Source organism: the organism of the source record quoted next, unplaced genomic scaffold (assembly GCF_019419815.1).
Source record: "Pyrus x bretschneideri cultivar Hongxiangsu unplaced genomic scaffold, Pyrus_bretschneideri_v1 Contig63, whole genome shotgun sequence".
NCBI classification, from domain to species: domain Eukaryota; kingdom Viridiplantae; phylum Streptophyta; class Magnoliopsida; order Rosales; family Rosaceae; genus Pyrus; species Pyrus x bretschneideri.
The window spans coordinates 2,140,628-2,163,051 of NW_025999802.1; the positions used below are offsets into that span (position 1 = coordinate 2,140,628).

Genomic DNA, 22,424 nt, shown 5'->3' on the forward strand with positions numbered 1-22,424 from the left:
AAGATTGACTAACTAAATAGTTTGGTGGAGCCCACTCCCCCTTTATTCGCGCTAAATGGTGGGTAAATAGATAATCAACTGTCTTAATCTTACTGTTTTACAATGTGATGAAATCATGAAAACAGACAGTTCAGAACACTTTCCAGCCAGTTGATAACAAAAGACACTTTATATTCTACCTTAAATGTTTTAGTCCAAGTTGTGATAAACAAGAATCGTTAAATACATTCGCTCTAACCAATGTAGCTTATCCAACGTTTGTTGCTAACATACCAATGTATAAATTCAATGGCGATTATCGTTCATATTCTGAAGGGGAAGGGCGAACCCGTTTCGTTTAATGATTCAAAGATTATATCTGTGGAGATAAGAGGCAGTAAGGAACAAGAAACAAATCAGCAACTTCATTAACCTACAAGAACAAGAAGATACAAAAAGGTCTGAAATAAGAGCATGAAGACATCAGCGTTCACAAATATACTAGTTAAGGGCCAATTCATGCACGGTTAACAATGCTCTTTCAGCGGTTCTACCTCAACCTAGCTCTATCAAATGACAGTAGGAAAATCAGAAATCTTACTGTCGAAACGCCTACGCTAAATACACAAATGCACGATCACTAAGATTGAACTAACTCAAACATCAAGCTTCACAAGTGGATTGAATTTGCCGCCTATCATATCTCAGACAGCAGACGTGGCCAACCTGTCTAAAGCATCGGATATGTGCCTCATTATCGGTCTCCTTTCAGGGCTGCTGTGAACGTGTTAACTTTTGAAGTTTTTGTATTTTGTTGTCTTGCTAGGAACAGAAACATGATACAAATATATAGAGGAGTTTGAGTGAGTTGCAAACAACACTCAACACTCAAGACTCTAACCTAGAAGTCGGCCTAGGAAAAAATAATTAAGCTCCTTGAATTAAGGAGCTGCCAACAAGCTGTCAACCAGCTGCCAACAAGATAAGACACTTATACATAATTAAGCTCCTTGAATTAAGGAGCTGCCAACAAGATAAGACATTTATACAACTAGATAAAGCACTACTAGGGTTGACACACACCCTATTTCACAGATAATATACAATATACCCAGAGAACTTTCAATACTCCCCCTCAAGCTGGATCCAAGAGGTTGATGGATCCAAGCTTGCCGAGAAGCCGCTGAAACTGAGGTGATGCTAAAGGTTTAGTGAATAGGTCTGCGAGTTGATCGTAGCTCTTGACAAAATGAGTTTTGATGACCTGTGATTGTACTTGTGCACGGACATAGTGACAATCAACTTCGATGTGCTTGGTTCTCTCGTGGAAGACGGGGTTGGACGCAATGTGCATTGCCGCTTGGTTATCACAGAAAAGAGACATGGACTGAGTAGTAGAGACACCTAAGTCGCACAGCAAACCTTTTAGCCATATTAGTTCACAGGCAGTAGATGCCATGGCGCGATATTCAGCCTCAGTGCTGGATCGAGCAACTACGGCTTGCTTTTTACTTTTCCAGGTAACAAGATTGCCTCCCACAAATGTGCAATACCCCGTTGTAGACTTACGATCAATAGAGTTGCCAGCCCAATCAGCATCACAATAACCTGTGATCTCAGTGCTCTCATTCTTCTTCATGATGATGCCACGACCTATTGAACCTTTGAGGTACCGAAGTAGTCTCTTGACAAGATTAAAATGCTCCATGGTGGGAGAGTGCATAAATTGGCTAGCAATGCTTACTGAATAGGCTATGTCAGGCCTTGTAATAGTCAAGTAAATCAGCTTACCAACAAGACGCTGATAATAGCTGATGTTTGGCAGTGGTTGCCCTTCCAAGCTAAGTTTGAGTTTCGTGTCAAGAGGTGTATTGACAGGTTTAGCATCACTCATGTTTGCTTCCTTGAGAAGGTCCAGAACATATTTCCGTTGGCTGAGAAAGAAACCCTTGGGAGAGGTAGCCATTTCGATGCCAAGAAAATATCTAAGTATGCCAAGATCTTTGATGGCAAAACGTTGTTGCAGTGAATGCTTGAGCTTAGTTATTTCATCCATGTTGTCTCCTGTGATGATTAAATCATCGACATAGACAAGAACGACCAGTTTCCCAGCAGTGCCCGTGCGTACGAACAATGAAGAGTCTGCATTGCTTCTTTTAAAACCAACCGTTGTGAGGACTGAACTTAGCTTGGCATACCAAGCTCTTGGTGACTGTTTAAGACCATAAATTGATTTGTGCAATCTGCACACAAGATCAGGTTCATGACTTTGAGGATGGCCTGGGGGTAACCTCATGAAGACTTCTTCTTCAAGCTCACCATGTAAGAAGGCGTTCTTTACGTCCATTTGAAACATAGGCCATCCTTTGTTAACAGCAACTGAAAGGAGTACTCTTACAGAGTTCATCTTTGCAACAGGGGCGAATGTTTCTTTGTAGTCCACATCAAAGGTTTGAGTAAAGCCACGAGCCACTAATCTTGCCTTGTGTCTTTCTATGGATCCATCTGAGTTGAATTTAACCTTGTATATCCACCTGCAACCTACTGTCTTCTTTCCCTTAGGCAGTGTCTCAATGCTCCAGGTTTTGTGTTGATCAAGGGCATGCAGTTCATCTTGCATGGCTTGCTGCCAAACTGGTGATTGATTTGCTTCTTGGAATGACTGAGGCTCATCATGCTCAGATATACTACACAGGAAAGCAGTGTGTTTAGGAGACATTTTGTGATAGGATACGTAGTGGGACAGTGGATGTCTTGGTTTGTAAGTGACAAAGTCTTGCAGTCTTGCTGAAGGATGTCTTTCACGAGTAGGATTGCGTCGAGGTGCAGTTGATTGCAACTCGTAGGATGATTCCTCAGGAGCAATACTGTGGATTGATTCAGAATTGTTGGTATCATTACTTGAGGCTTGGTTGTCATTTTCAGTAGGGATATTTGTGTGATGAACAGGCCCCATTGCATCAGGTACTTCAGTGACAAGGATTTCAGTTCTTGGCAATGGAAACAAATCCAAGTAATTCTCCCCCTCACTTGAACTATCCAGAGCTTGGCTGTAATAAGGGTTAGTTTCATGAAATCTGACATCCTTGGAAACAATTAACCTCTTAAGTTGTGGATTGTAACATTTGTATCCCTTTTGTGTGGATGAGTAACCAAGGAAAATGCATTTGGTTGCTCTCGGGTCAAGTTTGTCTCGATGCAAGGACTGAACATGGACAAAACAAATGCATCCAAAGACTTTAAGGTGTGACAGGTCTATTTTCCTGTTCTTTACAATTTCCATTGGTGATTTGAACCCCAAAACCCTGCTAGGTAACCTGTTGATCAGGTAAGTGGCTGCCATAACACTTTGAGACCAAAAACGTTTAGGTACATTCATTTGAAACATCAATGACCTAGTTTTTTCAAGGAGATCTCGATTTTTTCTCTCGGCAATACCATTTTGTTGAGGTGTGCCAACACAACTAGTTTGATGCATGATGCCATTGTTGCTCAAATATTGAGTCATGACTTGGGACATGTATTCGGTGCCATTATCAGACCTTAGAGTTTTGATTTGAGAGGAAAAATGATTTTTAACAAGACTATGAAAGTCTTTAAACACTTCCATCACTTCACTCTTTGATTTTAACAAATATAACCAAGTTGCTCTTGAATAGTCATCAACAAAGGTTATGAAATATTTGTAACCATCAAAAGACTCACTAGTTGGTCCCCATACATCCGAGTGTACAAGTTCAAAAAGATGAAAAACTCTAGACAAAGATGAACGAAGGGGTAGCTTTGTTGCCTTTGACATGTGGCAAGTTTCACAATGAATTTGTTCTTTGTCTAAATCTGGAAACAATGTGGACAAAACATGTTGAGATGGGTGTGCTAATCGCTGGTGCCACAAAAACTGGTCTTGAATGGAGACATGTACGGGTATAGACTTTGCTTGTAATCCACTGGGAGAGCTTTTCGAGATGTAATAGAGACCATCTAGGTAAAATCCCTCACCAATCTTCCTCTTGGTGACAAGATCCTGAAAAATGACATTTTCTGGTGAAAAAATGGCTAAGCAGTTTAAGGAATTTGTGATTTTTCCTACTGAGAGAAGTTGGAATGGAAACGAAGGCACGTATAAGGCCATGGACTCTATTTGATCAGATATCAAGTGAATTTTTCCCTTGCCTACAATCCTAGCACCTTCACCATTAGCTACAGACACATGTGATGGTTTATGAAGTTTCTCGAATTTATGTAATTTTGACACTTGATTAGTCATGTGATCTGTGGCACCTGAATCTACAACCCAAAAATCATGCAACTCATTCATTTTAAGAGCAGTTTTGAAAGCATTCATGATACCTTTCATGCCTTGTTGAGGTAAGCGATCAGCATCAGCCAGGAAACCAGCAAACTTGCCAAGCAATGCCGAGGTACTTTCATCTTCATGTTCAGCAGCACGATCTTCCCTACCCTTCTTTTGATGGAGATAGGCTGCGAACTCATTTATAAGAGTAGCAGGATTTGCAGTGAACTGTTTGTATGGATCAGAACTGTTGAAAGATGAAGATGATGAGGTGTTGGCACGAGGATGTGCTCGACTTGTCTTCTGCGTGGTTTTGTCCTTCATGAAATCTGGCTTAAGTTCTGGATGGAGAATCCAGCACTTATCTCTCACATGCCCGATGTTGTCACAGTGTAGGCACTTTAGATGGGGGTTTTTTCCTTTGTATCTTTTTTCATTTGTCAGATACGCCCTAGCTTCAGTCACAATGGTTTTTGTACCATTGTTCATGACTTTTCTTCTTATTTCCTCACGTTGGATGGTTGCACAAATGCTAGTGAAGGATGGTAGCTCAGGATTCATGAGGATATGGCTTCTCAAATCCTCATAGTCTGAGCTCAGACTAGACAGCAATTGGAATATCTTATCTTCTTCAGTTCTTTTAAGAAGCACCGTGGGATCAGTGGTGTGAGGTCTATAGACATCCAGCTCATTCCACATGCTTCTTAGAGAGCCAAGATGTTGAACAAAGGTTTTACCTTCTTGTTGAACGCTGGAGATATCCTTCTTGAGTTGAAAAATGCGGGCAGAATTATTTTGATTACCATACATCTCCTTCACTGTTGTCCAGAGAGTGAGTGACGACTCAGAATAGCTGAAGATCTCAGCAATCTTCCTTTCCATGGAATTAAGCAGCCATGACATGACCAGCTGATCTTTGCAAAGCCACCCTCCATATTCAGGAGAAGTGACTCTAGGAGCAGGAAAACTGCCATCGATGAAACCCAGTTTGGATCTTCCACCTAGTGCGAGACTAACCGCTCTTGCCCACGGTAAATAATTGAACTCATTCAGTAACACTGAACTGAGTCGTTGATTTGGATTGATATCCATTTCAGAGATGTGAGTGGAAGGAGAAGCAATGATGCTCTCTTCCTCCGAATGCTTATCAGCCATAGTTGAAGAAAAATCACAACGTAAGATATTCAAAGACAGGCTTCAGAGGGATGCCTGCTCTGATACCATGTTAACTTTTGAAGTTTTTGTATTTTGTTGTCTTGCTAGGAACAGAAACATGATACAAATATATAGAGGAGTTTGAGTGAGTTGCAAACAACACTCAACACTCAAGACTCTAACCTAGAAGTCGGCCTAGGAAAAAATAATTAAGCTCCTTGAATTAAGGAGCTGCCAACAAGCTGTCAACCAGCTGCCAACAAGATAAGACACTTATACATAATTAAGCTCCTTGAATTAAGGAGCTGCCAACAAGATAAGACATTTATACAACTAGATAAAGCACTACTAGGGTTGACACACACCCTATTTCACAGATAATATACAATATACCCAGAGAACTTTCAATAGAACGCAAGCCATTGCGATCTTCAGAACCGCGATAATCTCTTCTTCCTTATCCACATCTTGCATCAAATTTGGATCTAAAACATCTAAAAGAGGCTTCTTCTCTTCAATGTTGAGCTGAATCCAATGAACCAGGGCCATTTCTGAGGAACCCACTTGGACTATTGGCAATCTTCCGGTAATCATTTCGAGTAAGATTACCCCGTACGAATACACATCCGACTTCTGTGATGGTTTCACCATTTTCAGAGCTTCTGGGGCCTGATAACAAGATCCCAAATTGCCGGACGAACTAACCAGAGAAGCTTCAGTTGGCACTGCACTCGTTTGTTGCCTTTCTTGTGATATTTCTGTGGGGATTCGGTTGGATTGCAGTGTCGGTGACCCTCCAGCGATATTTGCAAGGCGTCCAAGTCCGAAATCAGAAATGTGGGGTTCCATGTTCTGTCCAAGCAGTATGTTATTTGGCTTCAAATCTCCATGGACATATTTCTTGGGGCTAAACTCATGAAGATAGACCAAGCCTTTTGCAATTCCTTTCATGATATTCAACCGAACAGACCATGATAGCGGTGTGAATGATACCACTCCTGGCTTTCCTAATGACAGAACAAAACAATCAAATCAACAAAAACACCACATTTATAATTTTATTCGCAAATCTGAGTAAATACACCTACCATTAGCAAGAGAATATAAAAACCACTAACAAGAGTATGAGTAACCAAAATAGACAAGGAAAAATGGTAAGCTCACCGTGAATGGCGGTGGCAAGGCTGCCATTAGGAATATAGTCATATATGAGCAGCTTTTCATCAACAGACCAGTAATAAGCCCTCAGAGTAACGACATTAGGATGCCTTAGCTTTCCAATTGCTTCGACTTCCGTCTGAAATTCCTTGAATCTCTGGGAGCCCCCTTCGCCCAATCTTCTCACTGCTACCGTGATTCCTTCTTCAAGCACAACTTTGTAAACAATTCCAATTCCACTTTTTCCAAGAACAAAAGCAGACGCCTTAAGAAGCTCGTCCAGATCAAATGCCACTTGTGTATCCAATGCCACTAGATCATAGTGCTCCATATTCTCCGATAAAGTCTCCGATTCATCTTTCCTGAAGCACAAGCACTCTTTCCTTCGCTTACCTCCCTTGTCATAACCATTTTCATCCTTAACCTTACTACGAACCCAAAACCTCGAATAACAATATGAGAAAAGCAGCCCAACAAGGCAAATGCCAATTACATCACTCACTATAATTGCAATGACAGCTCTTTTACTCAACCCTCTAGCTTTCCCACTCTTTCCAGCATTATAATCAGAATCCTGAGGGGGGGAGTTATCTGGCAGATACGGAATTGAGGATGGTGGACTAGCACCGGAAACTTCAGAAGAACACGGGTTCTTCAATGGAGGGCCACAAAGATTAGGATTCCCAATAAAAGCAGTTGGTCCTCTGTTCATCAGAGCACCATTTTGCGGTATCGGACCACTCAAATTGTTGTAAGTAAGATCAATGTAAACCTTCTCAGGAAGATTTCCAAGGCTTGCCGGGATTGCACCCGAAAACAGATTATGAGACAAATCAACAGTGCCTTGCAAGCTAGACAGATTTCCCATATCACTAGGAATCGAGCCACTGAACTTATTGAAAGAAAGATCAAGTTTTTCCAGAGAAACAAAACCACTTCCAAACCCTTCTGGTAGAAAGCCAGTGAAATTATTCTGACTAAGATCGATGGTTCTGAGCCTCTTGCATTGTATAATCGACGAGGGCAACGACCCATTAAACAAATTTTCTGATAAATCTAGGGATTGAAGGTATTTGAGCTTACCAATTACATTTGGGACAGACCCAGATAAGGAATTTCCATAAAGCACCAAACTTTGGAGCCCCAGAGCTTGGAAAAGGTCAAGGGGCAAGCTTCCGTACAACATATTGTTCCTTAAATTGACATGGCGGAGCTCGGAGAGGGCTCCCATGGCGGAAGGAACAGACCCAGAAAGTTTCTTCTTTGGAATGCTGAGAGAGACAACCCTTTGGTCCTTGCATGTAATCCCATTCCATGTGCAGGGGTTGGAATCAGAGGAGTTCCAGTTGCTTAGAGACCCTTCTGGGTCTTCTGCAATGGAATGCTTGAACGACAAAAGGGCATAGCCTTCGTCGTTCAAAGAATCCACCAGGCAATGAGAGTTGCAGAGCAGCAGAAATACCAAAACTAAATTATAAAACATTTCCAGCAGAAAATTGCAGAGTCAAAGTTCAAGGGGATTACCTTTACTTTCTCTGCAGCCGAAACCAAGTGAAGGGTTTTGGAGAAAGCAGAGAGAGACAATGGAAGTGGAGTGAAAGGAAGTGTGAAAGCCTTGACAGTGATGGAGAATGGTAGAGGCTCAGCAAGCACGGACCTTGGGACTATAGAGAACCCAAAAGAAAATGGCAAAAGAGTAGGTTGGCGTGGGAATCCACACGATACTGTCACTCAAATCCCTTAAATTCAACTTATCGCGATATTTTGTTGGACACCAATCATCGTGCTTTTGTTCAAGAAACATTGCGTTGATTATTTTTATGACACTCATGACTTTACCTAACCTTAAGGATGTTTGTTTGGCCTCATTAGTTCTCATTAGACTAAACTAGATTAAAGATTAGTGTAGTCTGTTGTTTGTTAGTTGAAGAGACTAATTTTAATGGGATAAGGATGGACTTGCCCCGACTAAATCCATCGCTAAACGGTCTTTGTAAGACATTCCGAAAATCAGCGAACTACTAATACCGTTGCTCGCATCCTCATCTTGCTTGATTGCGTCCCTATACTACTCATCTTGGTCCTCTTCCTGCTCGATGCATCCTCGTTCGGCTCAACTTCTCATTTGAGAACGCAAAGAAAACCCCTAGACGGCCCAACGTCGTCATCGCCCATGCGTCCATTGTTCACTTTCTTGTTCGTCTCTCTCTCATCCCTTAACTTGATCATCGTCTTTATTTTTGTGTCTAATTACTTGTTTTTCGAATTGGGTTATGGGTTCTAGTTATTTTGGATTTTGGATTTTGTTAATTTGGATGAAATTTTGTTAATTTATGGGATTAAAATATGAAACTTGGAGTGGATTATGGGTTATTTGCAATTTCCCCTGGCTATGTAGAAATCCATAGCCATAAATGGGGATTCTGGATTTTGTTAATTGGATGAAGTTTCGTTAATTTTTAGATTAAAATTTGAAACTTGGAGTGAATTGGTATGTAGGGATTTGTAGCCAAAAATGGGGATTGCAATGAAAGGCAGAGAACCTCTATTTCTTCCTTGCACTCCCAAGGCAAGACAAGAATTGGGAATGTAAAGGATAAGTGGCTCAGAGTCAACTGTTATATTTTCTGGAATTGTTTCTTTGTTTTCTCAATTTCGTTTCCAAGAATTGCTTATGTTTAGCTTTGTTCCTCGATTTTTTTTTTTATTGCGGATCTGCTACTTTTTGTTGGATTGAAGCAAATAACGTTAATATTTTGTTATATATCATCGGTTTTTGTTTTCTTCATTATTCTGCTTCTTAATCCAACACTGCACCAAACGTTTCACTAAGATAGTCCAGTTTAGTCTAGTCTAAGCTAGTCCAGCTTAATCTCTGCAGCTAGTCTAGTCCGAGACAATATGGTGCAACAAACGCACCCTTAGTGTTTTGCACAATGTTTTATAAAATTGACATATGAATTAACTTTAAACTGTGAAGTAACAAATTGTTTATGAATAGTCTATTTTTAAAAGAATCTCGTTAGCATTTCTCAATTTATATTAAGAAAATAGAGTACTGTTTAGAATCCAAACTATATTGATTTGAGGAGAAAAGTTTTAATTAAAATATAGTAATCAACCATTTGCTAATAAGTAGTAGTAGGAGTAGGATTATTAAACTTACGTTCTTTAATTAAAACATTTGATCTAGCCGTTTATGACAATCTATAAAATATGGCCATTCGTAAAGCATCTCTTATAAATAAAACACGGTTTTCGATGCTAAGGTTCGTTTCAACCCTACAATGGTTCCACACTCACATTGATATTGGTTTCACACTAGTGAGAAGTGTCTTATACATGAATGAATTATTATGTACAAACAATCACATGTAACGTTTTTCATATAAGTGGAATCACCGGTGAGTATAAATAATATCAAACTACAAAACGCCTAAATTTTACAGTTCAAACACTTCAGCCGTCAATCGAACACTAAATTTTCTCATAAACACGAGGTGGTCAGTCTATCATACTAAATATTTCCTCACAAACACACTGACATTTTAGTATGAAGCGAAGAGAGGCGCAGCCCCAACAAGTGCATTTTAGAGTGATGATTGTTCCACGCAGGTTTCAAACCGTTAATGGGGACAAAATATGATTACGGTCACTGACTCACTGGTCACTATCTGCTCCGATGATGACCTTCTTAAAGTCATTGGAAATATGGCCATAAGTCTCTTGCTGACGTGGCATTGAATGAAAAAAGAGACAGTCGAAAATATCGCGATAAAATGATATAGAAGATGGCGATAAATTGACATGTGAACACTTGAGGCTACTGAGAGGGAGTCTAGAGAATAGCCGTTTGTCAGCGGTGAGGCCCACTCTATAAAGCTCCCCACTTTACAGAGACTGGAGAGTAAATAATTTATTTTTGGAGGGCTTGAATGCAAATAGAGAATTCAGAAAAGAACGACACCGTTTTGGGTGCAAGAAAACAGGGTCCACCTGAAGTACCATGACGGGGACCAGAAGAAGATGCTGGAGATACTTGCTGGATGCAAGAAAACAGGGTCCACTTTTCGTGTGGGTGGCCGTAATGTAGATGACGTTTTCAAGGTGAAATTTGTAGATGGAAAGCAAACATGGGAGGGACGCGGTCAAAGTGACAGTATTTTATACCTATCATGCGGTTTCGTGTGTTTATGCCTTTCCACGTAGCGTTATGTGATTGGTTAAAAATATCATCGTCATGTTGCGTGTAATTTGTTCTCGTGGTTTTGAGGCATCTGGTGAGTTTGATGGATCGCTAGCTCATGGCAACATGTCAGCCACTGGAATCAAAGAGCCTAGATAAGACAACTACTTGCATTCGGAAAAAAAAATATGATCATGGTAATCAAATTCATCTGTAAGACTAATACAAGGGCAACTTATTTTATCTTCGAAACAAACAATTCAATCAAAACCAAGTAATAAAAAGTAAAAATCCAATAAAAATTTACTCTTTCCTACTCCCCCGGCCAATTTGTTTGTTTCTAACTTGTATTCTGCTGCTGTCTCAGCGGCCATAAGTGTGGTTCTTGGAAGCTGAGTTTCAGTCGTGTGCCGGGTGGCGGTTGCTGATCAAGCACCGCAGCCGGCACTTGCAGCGGCGCAATTAGAACCGTAAGTATCGTGACCGGTGGTGGCGGCTTTGTCTTTGGGCACGCCATCTGCACAGGAGAAGATGATGGCTGAGATAACAACAAAGGTGGCTAGGGCTGCCCACAACATCACAAAAACTGCTGCACTGCCGCCGCTTAAACCACTCCCTCCACCTCCGAGCTCTTTCCAGTCCATCGCCATATGACTTGATAAATTGCAAGCTCCTACCTTCTCTCTTAGAAATGGCTGATAAGCTGACGAACTGACTAGTAGTCTAATTTTATCGAAAGGGTGTTTTATTTCTTTCCAATTGCTCTCATACATAGTGATTGGTGGTCCATTACCCTTCTCCACGTTGGAGTGGTGTGCGTGTGTGTATATACAGACGCACGTTAAAATGGCTAAATTAAAAATATGGTCAACCCAAAGTGTAGAAGCATCCGAAGTTTTAGTGAAATTATGGACCGCGAAGTTTGATGGAGATCGAACTCGGATGCAGAGAGACGGACACATTATACCGTCAACCGGTCGAACTCTGGGATGCCGGCTTTCTTCAAAAAAAAAATGAGAATAGCAAGAAAGGGAAGGCCTAGAGATTAAGGAAGACTTAGTGGTCTCCAACTCTCCCTTGTTTTATATAAGATATATACACGTATATCTTTTTTCGTATCTATATGTATACATACTTTTCTTGCTATACATACTAAATAGTTTAGTGGAAATTAATTTTGCATAAATTAAGATGATCAATCTTCAAGAATCTGGCATTGATGGGTAACTAACCATAACCTGTAAACAGCTAATCACACCAAATTAAACTAATCTAAATAGACCTAACAGATTGCTGACTCATGCGTATATCATCTTTAACATCAAACTGTTGAGTCTGTTGACTCCAGAGGGTACTTATTAAGATGAGCAAGCTAGCTGAGACTGACTGATGATCTTCTACATTATTTTCCTTTGTTCTTCTGTGCCTTGAACCGTTTGTTTAAACTTTTTAGGGCTACTACTGAATCAACGCTGCTGCTTCTCAAATTTTAGGCAGACCGAGCTTCAATGCTGGACGACGCGATTAAATACATCAAATATCTCCTCACATCAATCTGCCTCTTTCTTTTCAGTTAAACTTTTAATTGCCTTAATAAAATGTTACTTCTTATGTACATGATCAGACGATGTCCATGGGATGAGCTGTGTACTAGATTTCAAGTATAATAATATAATTGATTAAAAAAATTTAAAAAAAAAATTCTAACTAATTGTATTGTGACATTTTGTGTATCTAAACGTATCATCGGCACACTGAAAAAAATTCTTATAATCTTCAGTTCTTGACATCATTTTGGATCCAAAAAATTCTTTGAACATTGACCAAATGAAATTAGTACCTCTGCTGAACAGATTGCAAATATACGATTTTCGGTGTTGAGTTGAGCTAATCATCATTACAACGCCAGTGTAAAAGTAAAAGAATTTGCTTTGGAAAAAAAAAATTAGGGAAGGTCGATTATGATCAATGTAAAATGGAGTATAATATTATTTCAATGGGAATATAATTGTTTACCATCTTATTTATCATCGTCATAGAAGTTTAAATTCGAAATTTGTCCAATAAATAGACACAAATCCTAAAAATTAAACTCATCCAACAATAATAATTATGGTGATAAACGCAGTAGAAGAGTATTGTATTTAATGTTTGGTAACTTTTATGGAGATCTCCGACTAATTGTACGAATCACTGTCCCTGGCCACTCTTGTATAAATAGCCAAGAGATCTAACTCGAGCTGCGCCTGCACTGCACCAACATTTATATAGTTGACTACATTGCTTCAACTCAAGTTTGAAGATGATGAGATCAATGTCCTACTACAACCTTGGAATATTGTATGTTGTAGTTTTTGATGTTGTGGTCGGGGGAACCCAGGTGGGTGAGGCAGCGGTGACTTGTAACCCAATGGAGCTACCCCCCCGTGCGCCGCTGCAATCATGTCCTCGAACTCTCCCACCGCCGTGTGTTGCAAAAACCTGAAGGAGCAGAGCCCTTGCCTCTGCCAGTTTGTGAAGAACCCCAACCTCCAGAGGCTTGTCAACTCCCCAAACGCCAAGAAGGTCGCCGACGCTTGTGGTTGTCCATTCTCCACATGCTAATCTCTTTGATTAAGCCTGATTAGCCTTTAATCTCAGCTACCACTTTCTTATTTATCATCTTAATTATCAGCTGCTAATAGCTAATAGTAGTGGCGTTTGTGCTTGTGGGAGATGGATTTATCATGAATTTTAAAGTTGTTTGTCAAGAAGCCTTGAACTTGAAGGTATATTAATCAAGCTTTTTACTACATTTATTTTATTTGAACATCATTCCACTTCCACTGTGATGATTTAAGATGGAGTTTTACATACTCCAGCATAAATATCCAGCTCATTGAGCTCAAGAAACTTGATCTAATTTTCTTAAAAAAAAAAAAACAGAAACTTCATCGATCCGTTGCTAAAGAAAGCATTCAGATTGATTCACTGATTCGTTGATAAAAAAAAGTATAAAATTCAATCCATATGAATAGCACTATTGATTCTTTTTAGTACTGCATCTTCATTTGTAGGTGAAAAGTTTTATGTTTGATTCTCGTCAATAAAGAATTCATATCAAATTATTATAGCTAATTCTTTTTGAGGCTTAGCCCATTTTCCTTCCGTTCATGTAAATAATATTGTATGTATTAAAAAAAAAAAGCACTATTGATAAATGTGAATTAAACTAGTTGGCAAAACAGCATATCCATGCTTTTGTACTCGAGTTTGAAACTTCTAATTTTCTTTTCACAGTATATCACACGAGAGAGAGAGAGAGATGATAAATTTTTAAATCCCAATTGTTTGAATGAAATTTTTTTAGTATTTGATCGATGTTTGATAATTATATCATTCATATTTGATCGATCTGTTGTTAGATATTTGTCATTGATTAGTTTATCAATTGAAATTCGGTTTCTGATTGTCAAAAACAACAGTCCCCTAGAGTTGCTTCTCTGATTACAATTTTTTATTGGGTGCTCTTGCCTGATCCAAAGAACCAAAGGTTCTAAAATGCATTAATCGTGTAGCGGACATGAACCTTATCTAGGCGGGTCTAGGCATTATATATTAATTTTCAAACGTTTATAGATTAATCGGGACGGTGACCAGCCACAACGCCTAAGAGGGAATTTTTATAACAGTGCTATATAGATATTTATATACCAAAACACAACGTACATACGCATACCACAAATTCAGAAGATTGAAGTGAAGAAAAATGGAAAATCAACCAAAAAAAGTTGGGGAATATATATGATTGGGGAATTTATACTTCCACTTCTAACATATATATGATGACATAGCATATACAAGTCTCCAGCTCATTTCATATTTTGCTCCCACCATTTCTTTCCCCTCGATCGACAAAAGCCACCAAAACTGCGGAATTGATGATCTTCTTCTCAATCTCATACCACAATCACCGACCCCCCAAAGAACGAACCTAACAGCAGAATTACACCTTCTGAAATCCACTGGTTTGTTGTTCCTGCTGCTCGTGCTGCTCGTGCTGCCCGTAGTTAGAACTGCTCATGTCAAGGCCTTCGTTTCGGTGCTTCTCCCATCCCCCAGTATCAGCTTTGGAATGTGCCCAGTAGTAAAGACTTGATCCTGCCAGTGACAACAGCGTAAGAGCAGCGCCGGCGGCAAACACGCCCTTGCGCAGAGTAGCACAGGACAAGTCATCTACTTTGAAGATTCCCCGGTACTTGGTGTGGTATGCATTCTTTGCCGACCCAGCCAACAAGCACGCCTCCGCTCCCAAAAAGGTTGTCCTGATTAATTCACAGTTCAGAAGCTTCAGATTTTGGTTTTAGCAAAACCAAGCAAATGGGATTGCCATTTACACAAACACAATGCTAGAGAGTAGAGAACAACGTTCACTCAAGGATGGGCTCGTTTGGAAGTGCTTTTAAAATGACTGAAAGTGTTTTTAGTGAAATTGTTTTTGGGTTTCAATAGCAATTGAAGTGCTTTCTTCAGGAAAATTCACTTGCATTTTTACTAAGAATTAGTTCCAAAAGCACTTTCATCAAAGTGCTTTTAGCCATTTTAAAGCCTTTTCAAAGGAGTCCTAAGCACACAACCACAAGCAAGCAGTTAGATCATCCAAAGGAACACCATACTAACCAAATGAGCAAGTGAATTAGCTACTTTGACTATTTCAAACTAGTGTGGAAGGATTAAGACCGTTGATCAAATCATCAAACCATGATTAAGAAATTAAAAATGATTAGAGTAAATTGTAGCAATGGTCTCTCAACTTTAGTCAAATTGGAGTAATGATCCATCAACTAAAAATCTATTACCATTGGTTCTTCAACTCATCAAAATGTGTAGTTATAGTATTTTTCGTCAATTCTAACGTCAAAATAAGTTATGTTAGAATGACTATTGCTACAATTGGGGTCCCTCAACTTATTAAAACGTGTAGATATAATCATTTTCGTCAACTTCATCAGAATTTTATCAAAATTAATTAATTTAAAAAAAATCATTGCTACAATTGAAGTTCCTCAACTCATTAAAACGTGTAGATATGGTCATTTTCGTCAACTTCGTCAGAATTTTATCAAAATGAGTTAGTTTAAAAAAAAACCCATTGCTACAATTGAAGTTCCTCAACTCATTAAAACGTATAGATATGATCGTTTTCGTCAACTTCGTAAGAATTTTATCAAAATGAGTTAGTTTAAAAAAACCATTGCTACAATTGGGTTAAAATTAAGGGATTATTGCCTCAATTAGGTTAAAGTTAAGGAATTATTTATTCAGTTGGATTAAAGTTGAGAGACCAATAGTAGTTAATTTTTAGTCGAGGAATCATAGCTAGACGTTTTGATGAGTTAAAAGATCAACGATAATGAATTTTAATTGAGTGACCATTATTCAATTGAGATAAAGTTGAGTGACTATTTACTCAAATGATTAAAGAGAGGCGAAAAAATGGGTAAAAATTACCAGGAGAAGACGAAGAAGAAGACGGTCCAAGTGGTGGAGGAGCCAGTGACTAGACCTTTGCCGCAGCAGAGACACCTGGTGACGACGTTAAGCACCGTCTGGCTGACGACAAGCAGCCCAAACGCCGCTAATCCGTACACCGTGGAGGCGTCCGTGCCGTACACGCAGTAGGTACGCTCGTCGTACTCATCGGGCACTATCTTCGCCTAATTCACAGACACAAACAGTTACAGTTAGGGGTTGAAGAAGGACTTAAATATAAAAATTAAAACTTCAAACAGACAGACTGAGGGAGATGGGGGTGGATACCGTGCTACGGCGTCGTTCGGCGCCGACGGCGAAGATGAAGGCGATGAGGTGGAGGGAGGTAACGATGGCGACTATGGGTATCGAAACTGCCATTGTTTTTTCTCTCTCTCTGTGGGAGTGTGTGGGGTTGGTACAGAGAAATCTCTCTCTGCTTTTGAAAGAAAAAGTAAAGAAATTTGGGCAACTTTCTTTTTCTTTTGTTTATTTTTTGGTTTGAGTGAAGAAAAATCGGCAATTTGTCGCTGCCTTTTAGCTTACGTTGGATTTGATTCCTACACTTCGAGTTGAATAACGCTATTAATTTATATAGATTAAATTTACAAAAATTAAATGATATGTTATTAATAAAAAATAAGATTTAATTATTAATTTTATGTCATTTAGTTTACAAAATTATAACTAGATTTAGTATCCTTAGCATTACTCAGATTTCAATTTTCAACCTTTTTACATAGAGGAAATAACTCAACTACTTTATTTATATACGATTCATTCTCGACACATTTATTTACATAGGCAAATTACTAAATCTAATATGTAAATAACACACATCTGACGACATGAAATACGTGTGATCGTTGTTCACACATGTAACAACATGTTTTTGAAGGAATTGGTGTTACGTGACGCTGAGTTATTATACTTACTTGTATTTCACATCATTCCGGTGTGAAATTAAATTGGGTTATTCGATTCTTTATATTTGAGAGAGGGAAAAAATAAAAAGGAAGAGGAGCCATCTAAAGTTTGTCTTCAAGTGTGGTGGTGGATGTGGGACCATTTTATAACATGTATCCAGATAATAATTGTGGACAGATTGCAAGAGCGCGGGTGGGGTTGTCGGATTGCCAGCCTCCCCGGTTGTCTTACCGGAAATAGCAGGTCACCCTTTTTAAATCATGGATGGTGGTTGGATGCTGATTGATCCGCTGCCCAGGACACTGTCCACATCACTAAACCAGCAAAGACTAATTAATCTCAACAATTGGGCTAACACTAAAAAACAGCAGCCCATTCCATATTGGGCCTCTACTGTATGTTAGATATGGTATGGGCCAGAATTGTGTGCCTTTTTAAAGAAACCCACCACTAGTGAAACCCCACAAATAAGATAGAAGCTTATAAATATTTTAGCGTTTCAAAAACACTTGCATACTTCCTTACAAGAAGAACAAGTTATGTAGTTCTTACAGGATTCGCTTGAATTGCTTCTTCAAAAGGGACTTGCATTTTTACTAAAGATTAGTTTGAAAAACATTTTCTTACAAAAATGACTGGTGTGATATCAAGCGAATACAATTTGGAGACCAAGTTTCACGACCTGCGGATTAATAACGATGCTGATTAACTTCTCCTCACTTGCAATTTCTTATGAAAAAAACGTATGCCCTACAAATCTGAGCTTAAAATCTCTTCTTCCAAGTTCCAACTGCCCAAACTTGATTTCATTTAGCAAGAGAAACAGATGACAAACCAGACAGATAACCGCGGTAGCGCGCTTAAAGCGTTACGGTTTCCGAATTTCATAAGAATGTCTACTTAATCATCAGGCAACAACTAACCAAATCTCTTAAACACAATTACATCATTTGATGCAGTTAAATATCAATGTAACGGATGCGATTCAGATACAGATATGGGGAAGAAAAAACTAACACTGGCAATTATCTCTACATCAAAATCCCCTTGTAGATAGGATTACATACTAATAATTAACATCATATCATGGCACAAAAAAGAGCCTGGTTCTTCTCTCTTATATTTGACGTACTCTTCTTACTACCAACAAAATACAGCGGAAACGAGCAAGATAAAAGCTTGCTTACATCAAAAGCAGTAACTTCCATTTAGAGCTAGACCTTTGTAGATTATCTAACTATATTTTCCTTCTATTCACTTCTTACTGAGCCTCTCTCATCTCATGCCAAAAGCTCACTTTTCTTCTGTGGGTTACCCTTCATCCTTTTCTTTCTTTTTTCGTTTTCCTTTTCTTTTCTTTCTCCGGTAGTAAATAACAGAAAACCACACGACAGAATCACCGCACACCAACTTGCCACCAAGAGTTAAACAAAATAAAGACTTTCACAAGTAACCCGCGCAAACAGGCTTCACTTCTATAACGGTGGTAGTAGCATCACAGTTAGCATCATCTTGATATCATCTACGGCTAAAAAACAGAAAATCTGGGTGATTGACCTGATGCTTTCTTAGAAAGTCGTCAGCAGCCTGCAAAAGAGAGCTGGCTAACTGGCGTTCACATCCACCACTCGGCGTCCACAAGGAACCTCTGAATTTGTATGATGCAAGGCCAAAAGCAGGTAACGACATCTTAGGGACACTGTCCATGTCACTTGGATGTGTCAATACAGGAGCCCGGTCATCTTGTACACCTGAAACATAATCAACAAAGAGACAAGATTATCAAACACCTCCCAGAATAGATACAAATCTTATATATTATTCTAAAGCAAACGACTATCACAGCTAAAATCTAGTCATACTTCACACGTAATGAAGTCATCCTCGATATCTGTCTACCAGATTGCATGTCCATTTTGATATGGAACATGCATGCATGTACGGGAGATAAGACAAGATTAACTTGGGCATTATGCAGATATCAGCATATGCGGTGCACTGACAATAATTTTCTTTAATCAACAGTGCAAAATGCCCATATGCAGTAAATGCTAAAATTAAAAGACACAATCTATAAGAAAATCAATCAACTACATAAGTAGTTGCAGAAATATATATTTCCTTATCTAAGTACGCTCTATGAATAAAAGATATATGATCAGACCAAAGCACCAAACGAAACAATGTGGCATCTCACATTATGATGTATGATTAAAACTATAAAATCAGATCAAAACTCCAAACTGAAATAGAGTGCCATCCCAAAGGTATCAATTATGCAGACCAAAAGTCAGGGAGGGAACAAACTTTCACCCTAAGCAAAACTAACAGAAATAAGAATTACCTCTCATAGGTGTACAAAGTGAATGGTACGTTAGAAAGCACGCATCAAGATCCTTTAAAGTTGGTCCTGTTGGAATCCTATATATTGGATACCTGAAAAGGTCACACCAAAACCAATTAGTCACACGACAGTGTACAAAGAGTAAACAAAAACAGAGATTTATAGTACCATGCAACAGATATCCAGCTGGTTGGCAGTAGATCACAGCTTCTTAGTATCTTTAACTCAGGAAAATGGAACGCGAGATCTAGTATCTGTAGAAAGGGAAAGTTCAGAACAAAACCCAAAAAGAGGGAAGTCATAAATACCCGGATACATTACTATTTGTTCAAAACAAAATAACAAGATTAGAGAGAAATGAAATAATAACCTTGTCAGCTAAAGGCTCACGGCAATAAGGAAGGTCCCGTTCAAAATACTCAAACAGTAAGCAACCTTGAGAATTTATAGATTCGCCCTCATCACTGGAGCAGTCTTCGTGGGGTGGTAAATGTGGGTCTCTCAAAGATAATCTTTCTATCGTACGAGGAATTTCGTAATCACAGCTACCGTCACTGCTAGAATCCCTGAAATCACTATCACTGTCCTCATCTGGTCGCCTATCAATAAACGAACATCAAACTTTGAATAACAAATGAAATAATTCATTCCAGTTTTGATGAAAAGAAAATATGTAAACTAAAGTAGGCAAATGTGCAATATTCAGTCAACAATGATTCTGTTAAAAAGTACAGATTCTGATGCAAGGAGTAAACAATCATAGTAATCCATGAAACCCGTTTCCCATAAGTGCACGCGCCATACCATCAAGAACAACAATAAATTCTCGTATTCTGTTTTGGATTTACCTCTGAGTACATGCTGGACAAAATACATTTTGCAGAGATATAACAGTACACTTATCCAGCAGACAAAAATTTGGGTACTCACTTATTCACTACCATGAAGAAAATACAAACACTGCATGCGTGTGACTATAAATCAACTAGAACTAAATCGAAATTATTCTACGAAACAAATGATTATCTAATTAAGTCAAAAGTATGGAGTAAAATGTAATACCCTGTCTTCGTTGCCAATTTCGCAGAGTGGCCGTATATTTGAATGCCGGACAAGTAAGGGACGTAGTACTGAACCACAGAGTCACTGTCATTCAAAATCAGAGGCACTCCTGCACCATAAGCACTCCACTCCTTGAAGGACTCCCATAAATCCCCCAGAACGAAGTATGGCTGATATTCCACGTCGCATGTACTCAATCCTCTCATCGTCCTCTGCAACCAAACAATTAATTACAAGATTAACAAACAAAAAAACCCAAAAAGTTGCACAAATTATATTCAAGCAAACACCTTGGAAAGGCACTGGGCCGGGACGGACGGAGAGATCGACTGCAAGAACCGATCGAGATTACTCAAGGGTTTCACGACGGGCTCAAAAGCAGGCACGGCGACGGGCTGGGGCGGCTCATCAGACCCGGTCCGGTTCTCCGGCTCCCGGTTGGGGTTACCCTTCAAGGAAGGAGATGGGCTGGGCGTGACGTCGCTCTGAGCTCTGCGAAGTTGCTCCGCCTTCTGGTTCTGGTGGGCCCTACGAGCTCTCGCCGGGTCGTAAAATCGATCCTCTCCGCGGCCACGCGTGAACGGCAATCCAGTACTCAACATCACGTGAACGGCGAATCCAAAACTTGCTCTACCCTGAATCCGGTCCCCCACTGCACGCAGAGCGTCTTAAACTCTGAAACAGAGTCAACGGATGGGAACAAATCAAGAACAACTGGGCGGCGGTATTTAGGGGATCGGCGCCTCTGGGGTTTGTCAAAATTAGGGTTAATCGAGAACAATTGGGGGAATCGGATCGGCGGAAACGATAGGGGTTGCGGGGGCCGAGCCGGAACAGCAAAACCCTAAAATGGAGGCTGTGACTGAAATGGATCTGGCGGAAAAAGAAGAAGATGATGATATTGGGTAGGTTTTGAGCGGCAAATCGGTAAAATAAGAGGGGAAAGGGAAGCGATGGGAGGAAGGCGAAAGAAAGAAAGCAAATGGTGAAGCAGGCTCTGAATAAATGGATGGGTACTGCGTAGGGGTAGGAGAAGAACAAAACTATTTTTTTATTATTTTTTAAATCTTTATTGTTTAAATATAAATAATTAAAAAGCAAATTACCAAGGCTTAATGCGATAGGGGCACTCAATTTGTAAAATTACAATCTTATCTTACGTTGAATATGGCTGTGAAGCTTTTAGGCGATAGCAATTAAGGTAATTTGAGTGTGTGTGGGAGTGTGGGTATCGATGGGCCATGATTTGAGCGTCATCTAATGACTAAATGGAAAAGATTACTAAACAGGGTTGCGATTGGTGGCATGGAGGCCACACGGATTAGTGATTGAGGTGAGGGACCTAGCTGCTGACACGTGTGATGGAGAGAAACGTTCTACACGTGTATGGCGGGATTCGCTCTGATAAGGTGAGCTGTCTTTTTCCTTCTTATCCGCATCCGATTTTCTCAGAAAATCGAATAGACCTTTTTTATTTATTTATTAATTCTCAACTTAGAGCCACGACCTTTTGGAAGCGTGAGATTACGCGCCTTTTAGGACTTTTGCGCAATAATTGCCACGTTCTAATATTTTTATTTTTATTTTCTCTTTTGGAAGGTTATCTTTTTTATATTTTATTTTTTCCTTGTTCGTGCTGTCATGTCACTTCAGAATTCCCAAAAGTAGATAGACATAAATTTTGATTTTTTTTTTTCGTTGTGCACAAGAGGAGACAAGTGTCGGTCACGTGATAAATATGATAAGAAAGATGCCTTTCCGTGCTTGATCGTCTTCAAGTTTTTAAGATCGGAAGTTTCAAAGAAATA

General features: G+C 39.4%; 3 protein-coding genes across 5 annotated transcripts; all 3 read right to left on the reverse strand.

Annotated features, from left to right (window-relative positions):
* Positions 1-381: 381 nt before the first annotated feature.
* On the reverse strand, positions 382-8,283 carry LOC103947095 (receptor protein kinase-like protein ZAR1). 2 transcript variants are annotated; one of them, XM_048573118.1, is made up of 4 exons: positions 8,111-8,283; positions 6,593-7,993; positions 5,844-6,435; positions 382-765 (listed from the first exon to the last, which is right to left on the reverse strand). In XM_048573118.1, the coding sequence occupies exons 2-4, from the start codon at positions 7,815-7,817 to the stop codon at positions 684-686; spliced, it is 1,899 nt and encodes a 632-aa protein (XP_048429075.1). In that variant the 5' UTR covers positions 7,818-7,993; positions 8,111-8,283; the 3' UTR covers positions 382-683. The 2 variants fall into 2 exon arrangements, with proteins under 2 accessions (XP_048429075.1, XP_048429074.1); XM_048573117.1 differs by having other exon boundaries at positions 6,593-8,283.
* Positions 8,284-14,431: 6,148 nt separating this feature from the next.
* On the reverse strand, positions 14,432-16,767 carry LOC103947097. Its single transcript, XM_009357953.3, has 3 exons — positions 16,572-16,767; positions 16,263-16,468; positions 14,432-15,076 (listed from the first exon to the last, which is right to left on the reverse strand). Exons 1-3 carry the CDS (start codon positions 16,662-16,664, stop codon positions 14,758-14,760), a joined length of 618 nt encoding a protein of 205 aa, XP_009356228.2. The 5' UTR covers positions 16,665-16,767; the 3' UTR covers positions 14,432-14,757.
* A 1,376-nt stretch (positions 16,768-18,143) lies between these two features.
* Positions 18,144-21,601, reverse strand: LOC103947098. Of its 2 annotated transcripts, XM_048572887.1 has the most exons (7): positions 20,907-21,601; positions 20,617-20,828; positions 19,925-20,153; positions 19,723-19,808; positions 19,555-19,646; positions 18,724-18,961; positions 18,144-18,667 (listed from the first exon to the last, which is right to left on the reverse strand). In XM_048572887.1, the coding sequence occupies exons 1-6, from the start codon at positions 21,216-21,218 to the stop codon at positions 18,729-18,731; spliced, it is 1,164 nt and encodes a 387-aa protein (XP_048428844.1). In that variant the 5' UTR covers positions 21,219-21,601; the 3' UTR covers positions 18,144-18,667; positions 18,724-18,728. The 2 variants fall into 2 exon arrangements, with proteins under 2 accessions (XP_048428844.1, XP_009356230.2); XM_009357955.3 differs by having other exon boundaries at positions 18,144-18,961.
* Positions 21,602-22,424: the final 823 nt, after the last annotated feature.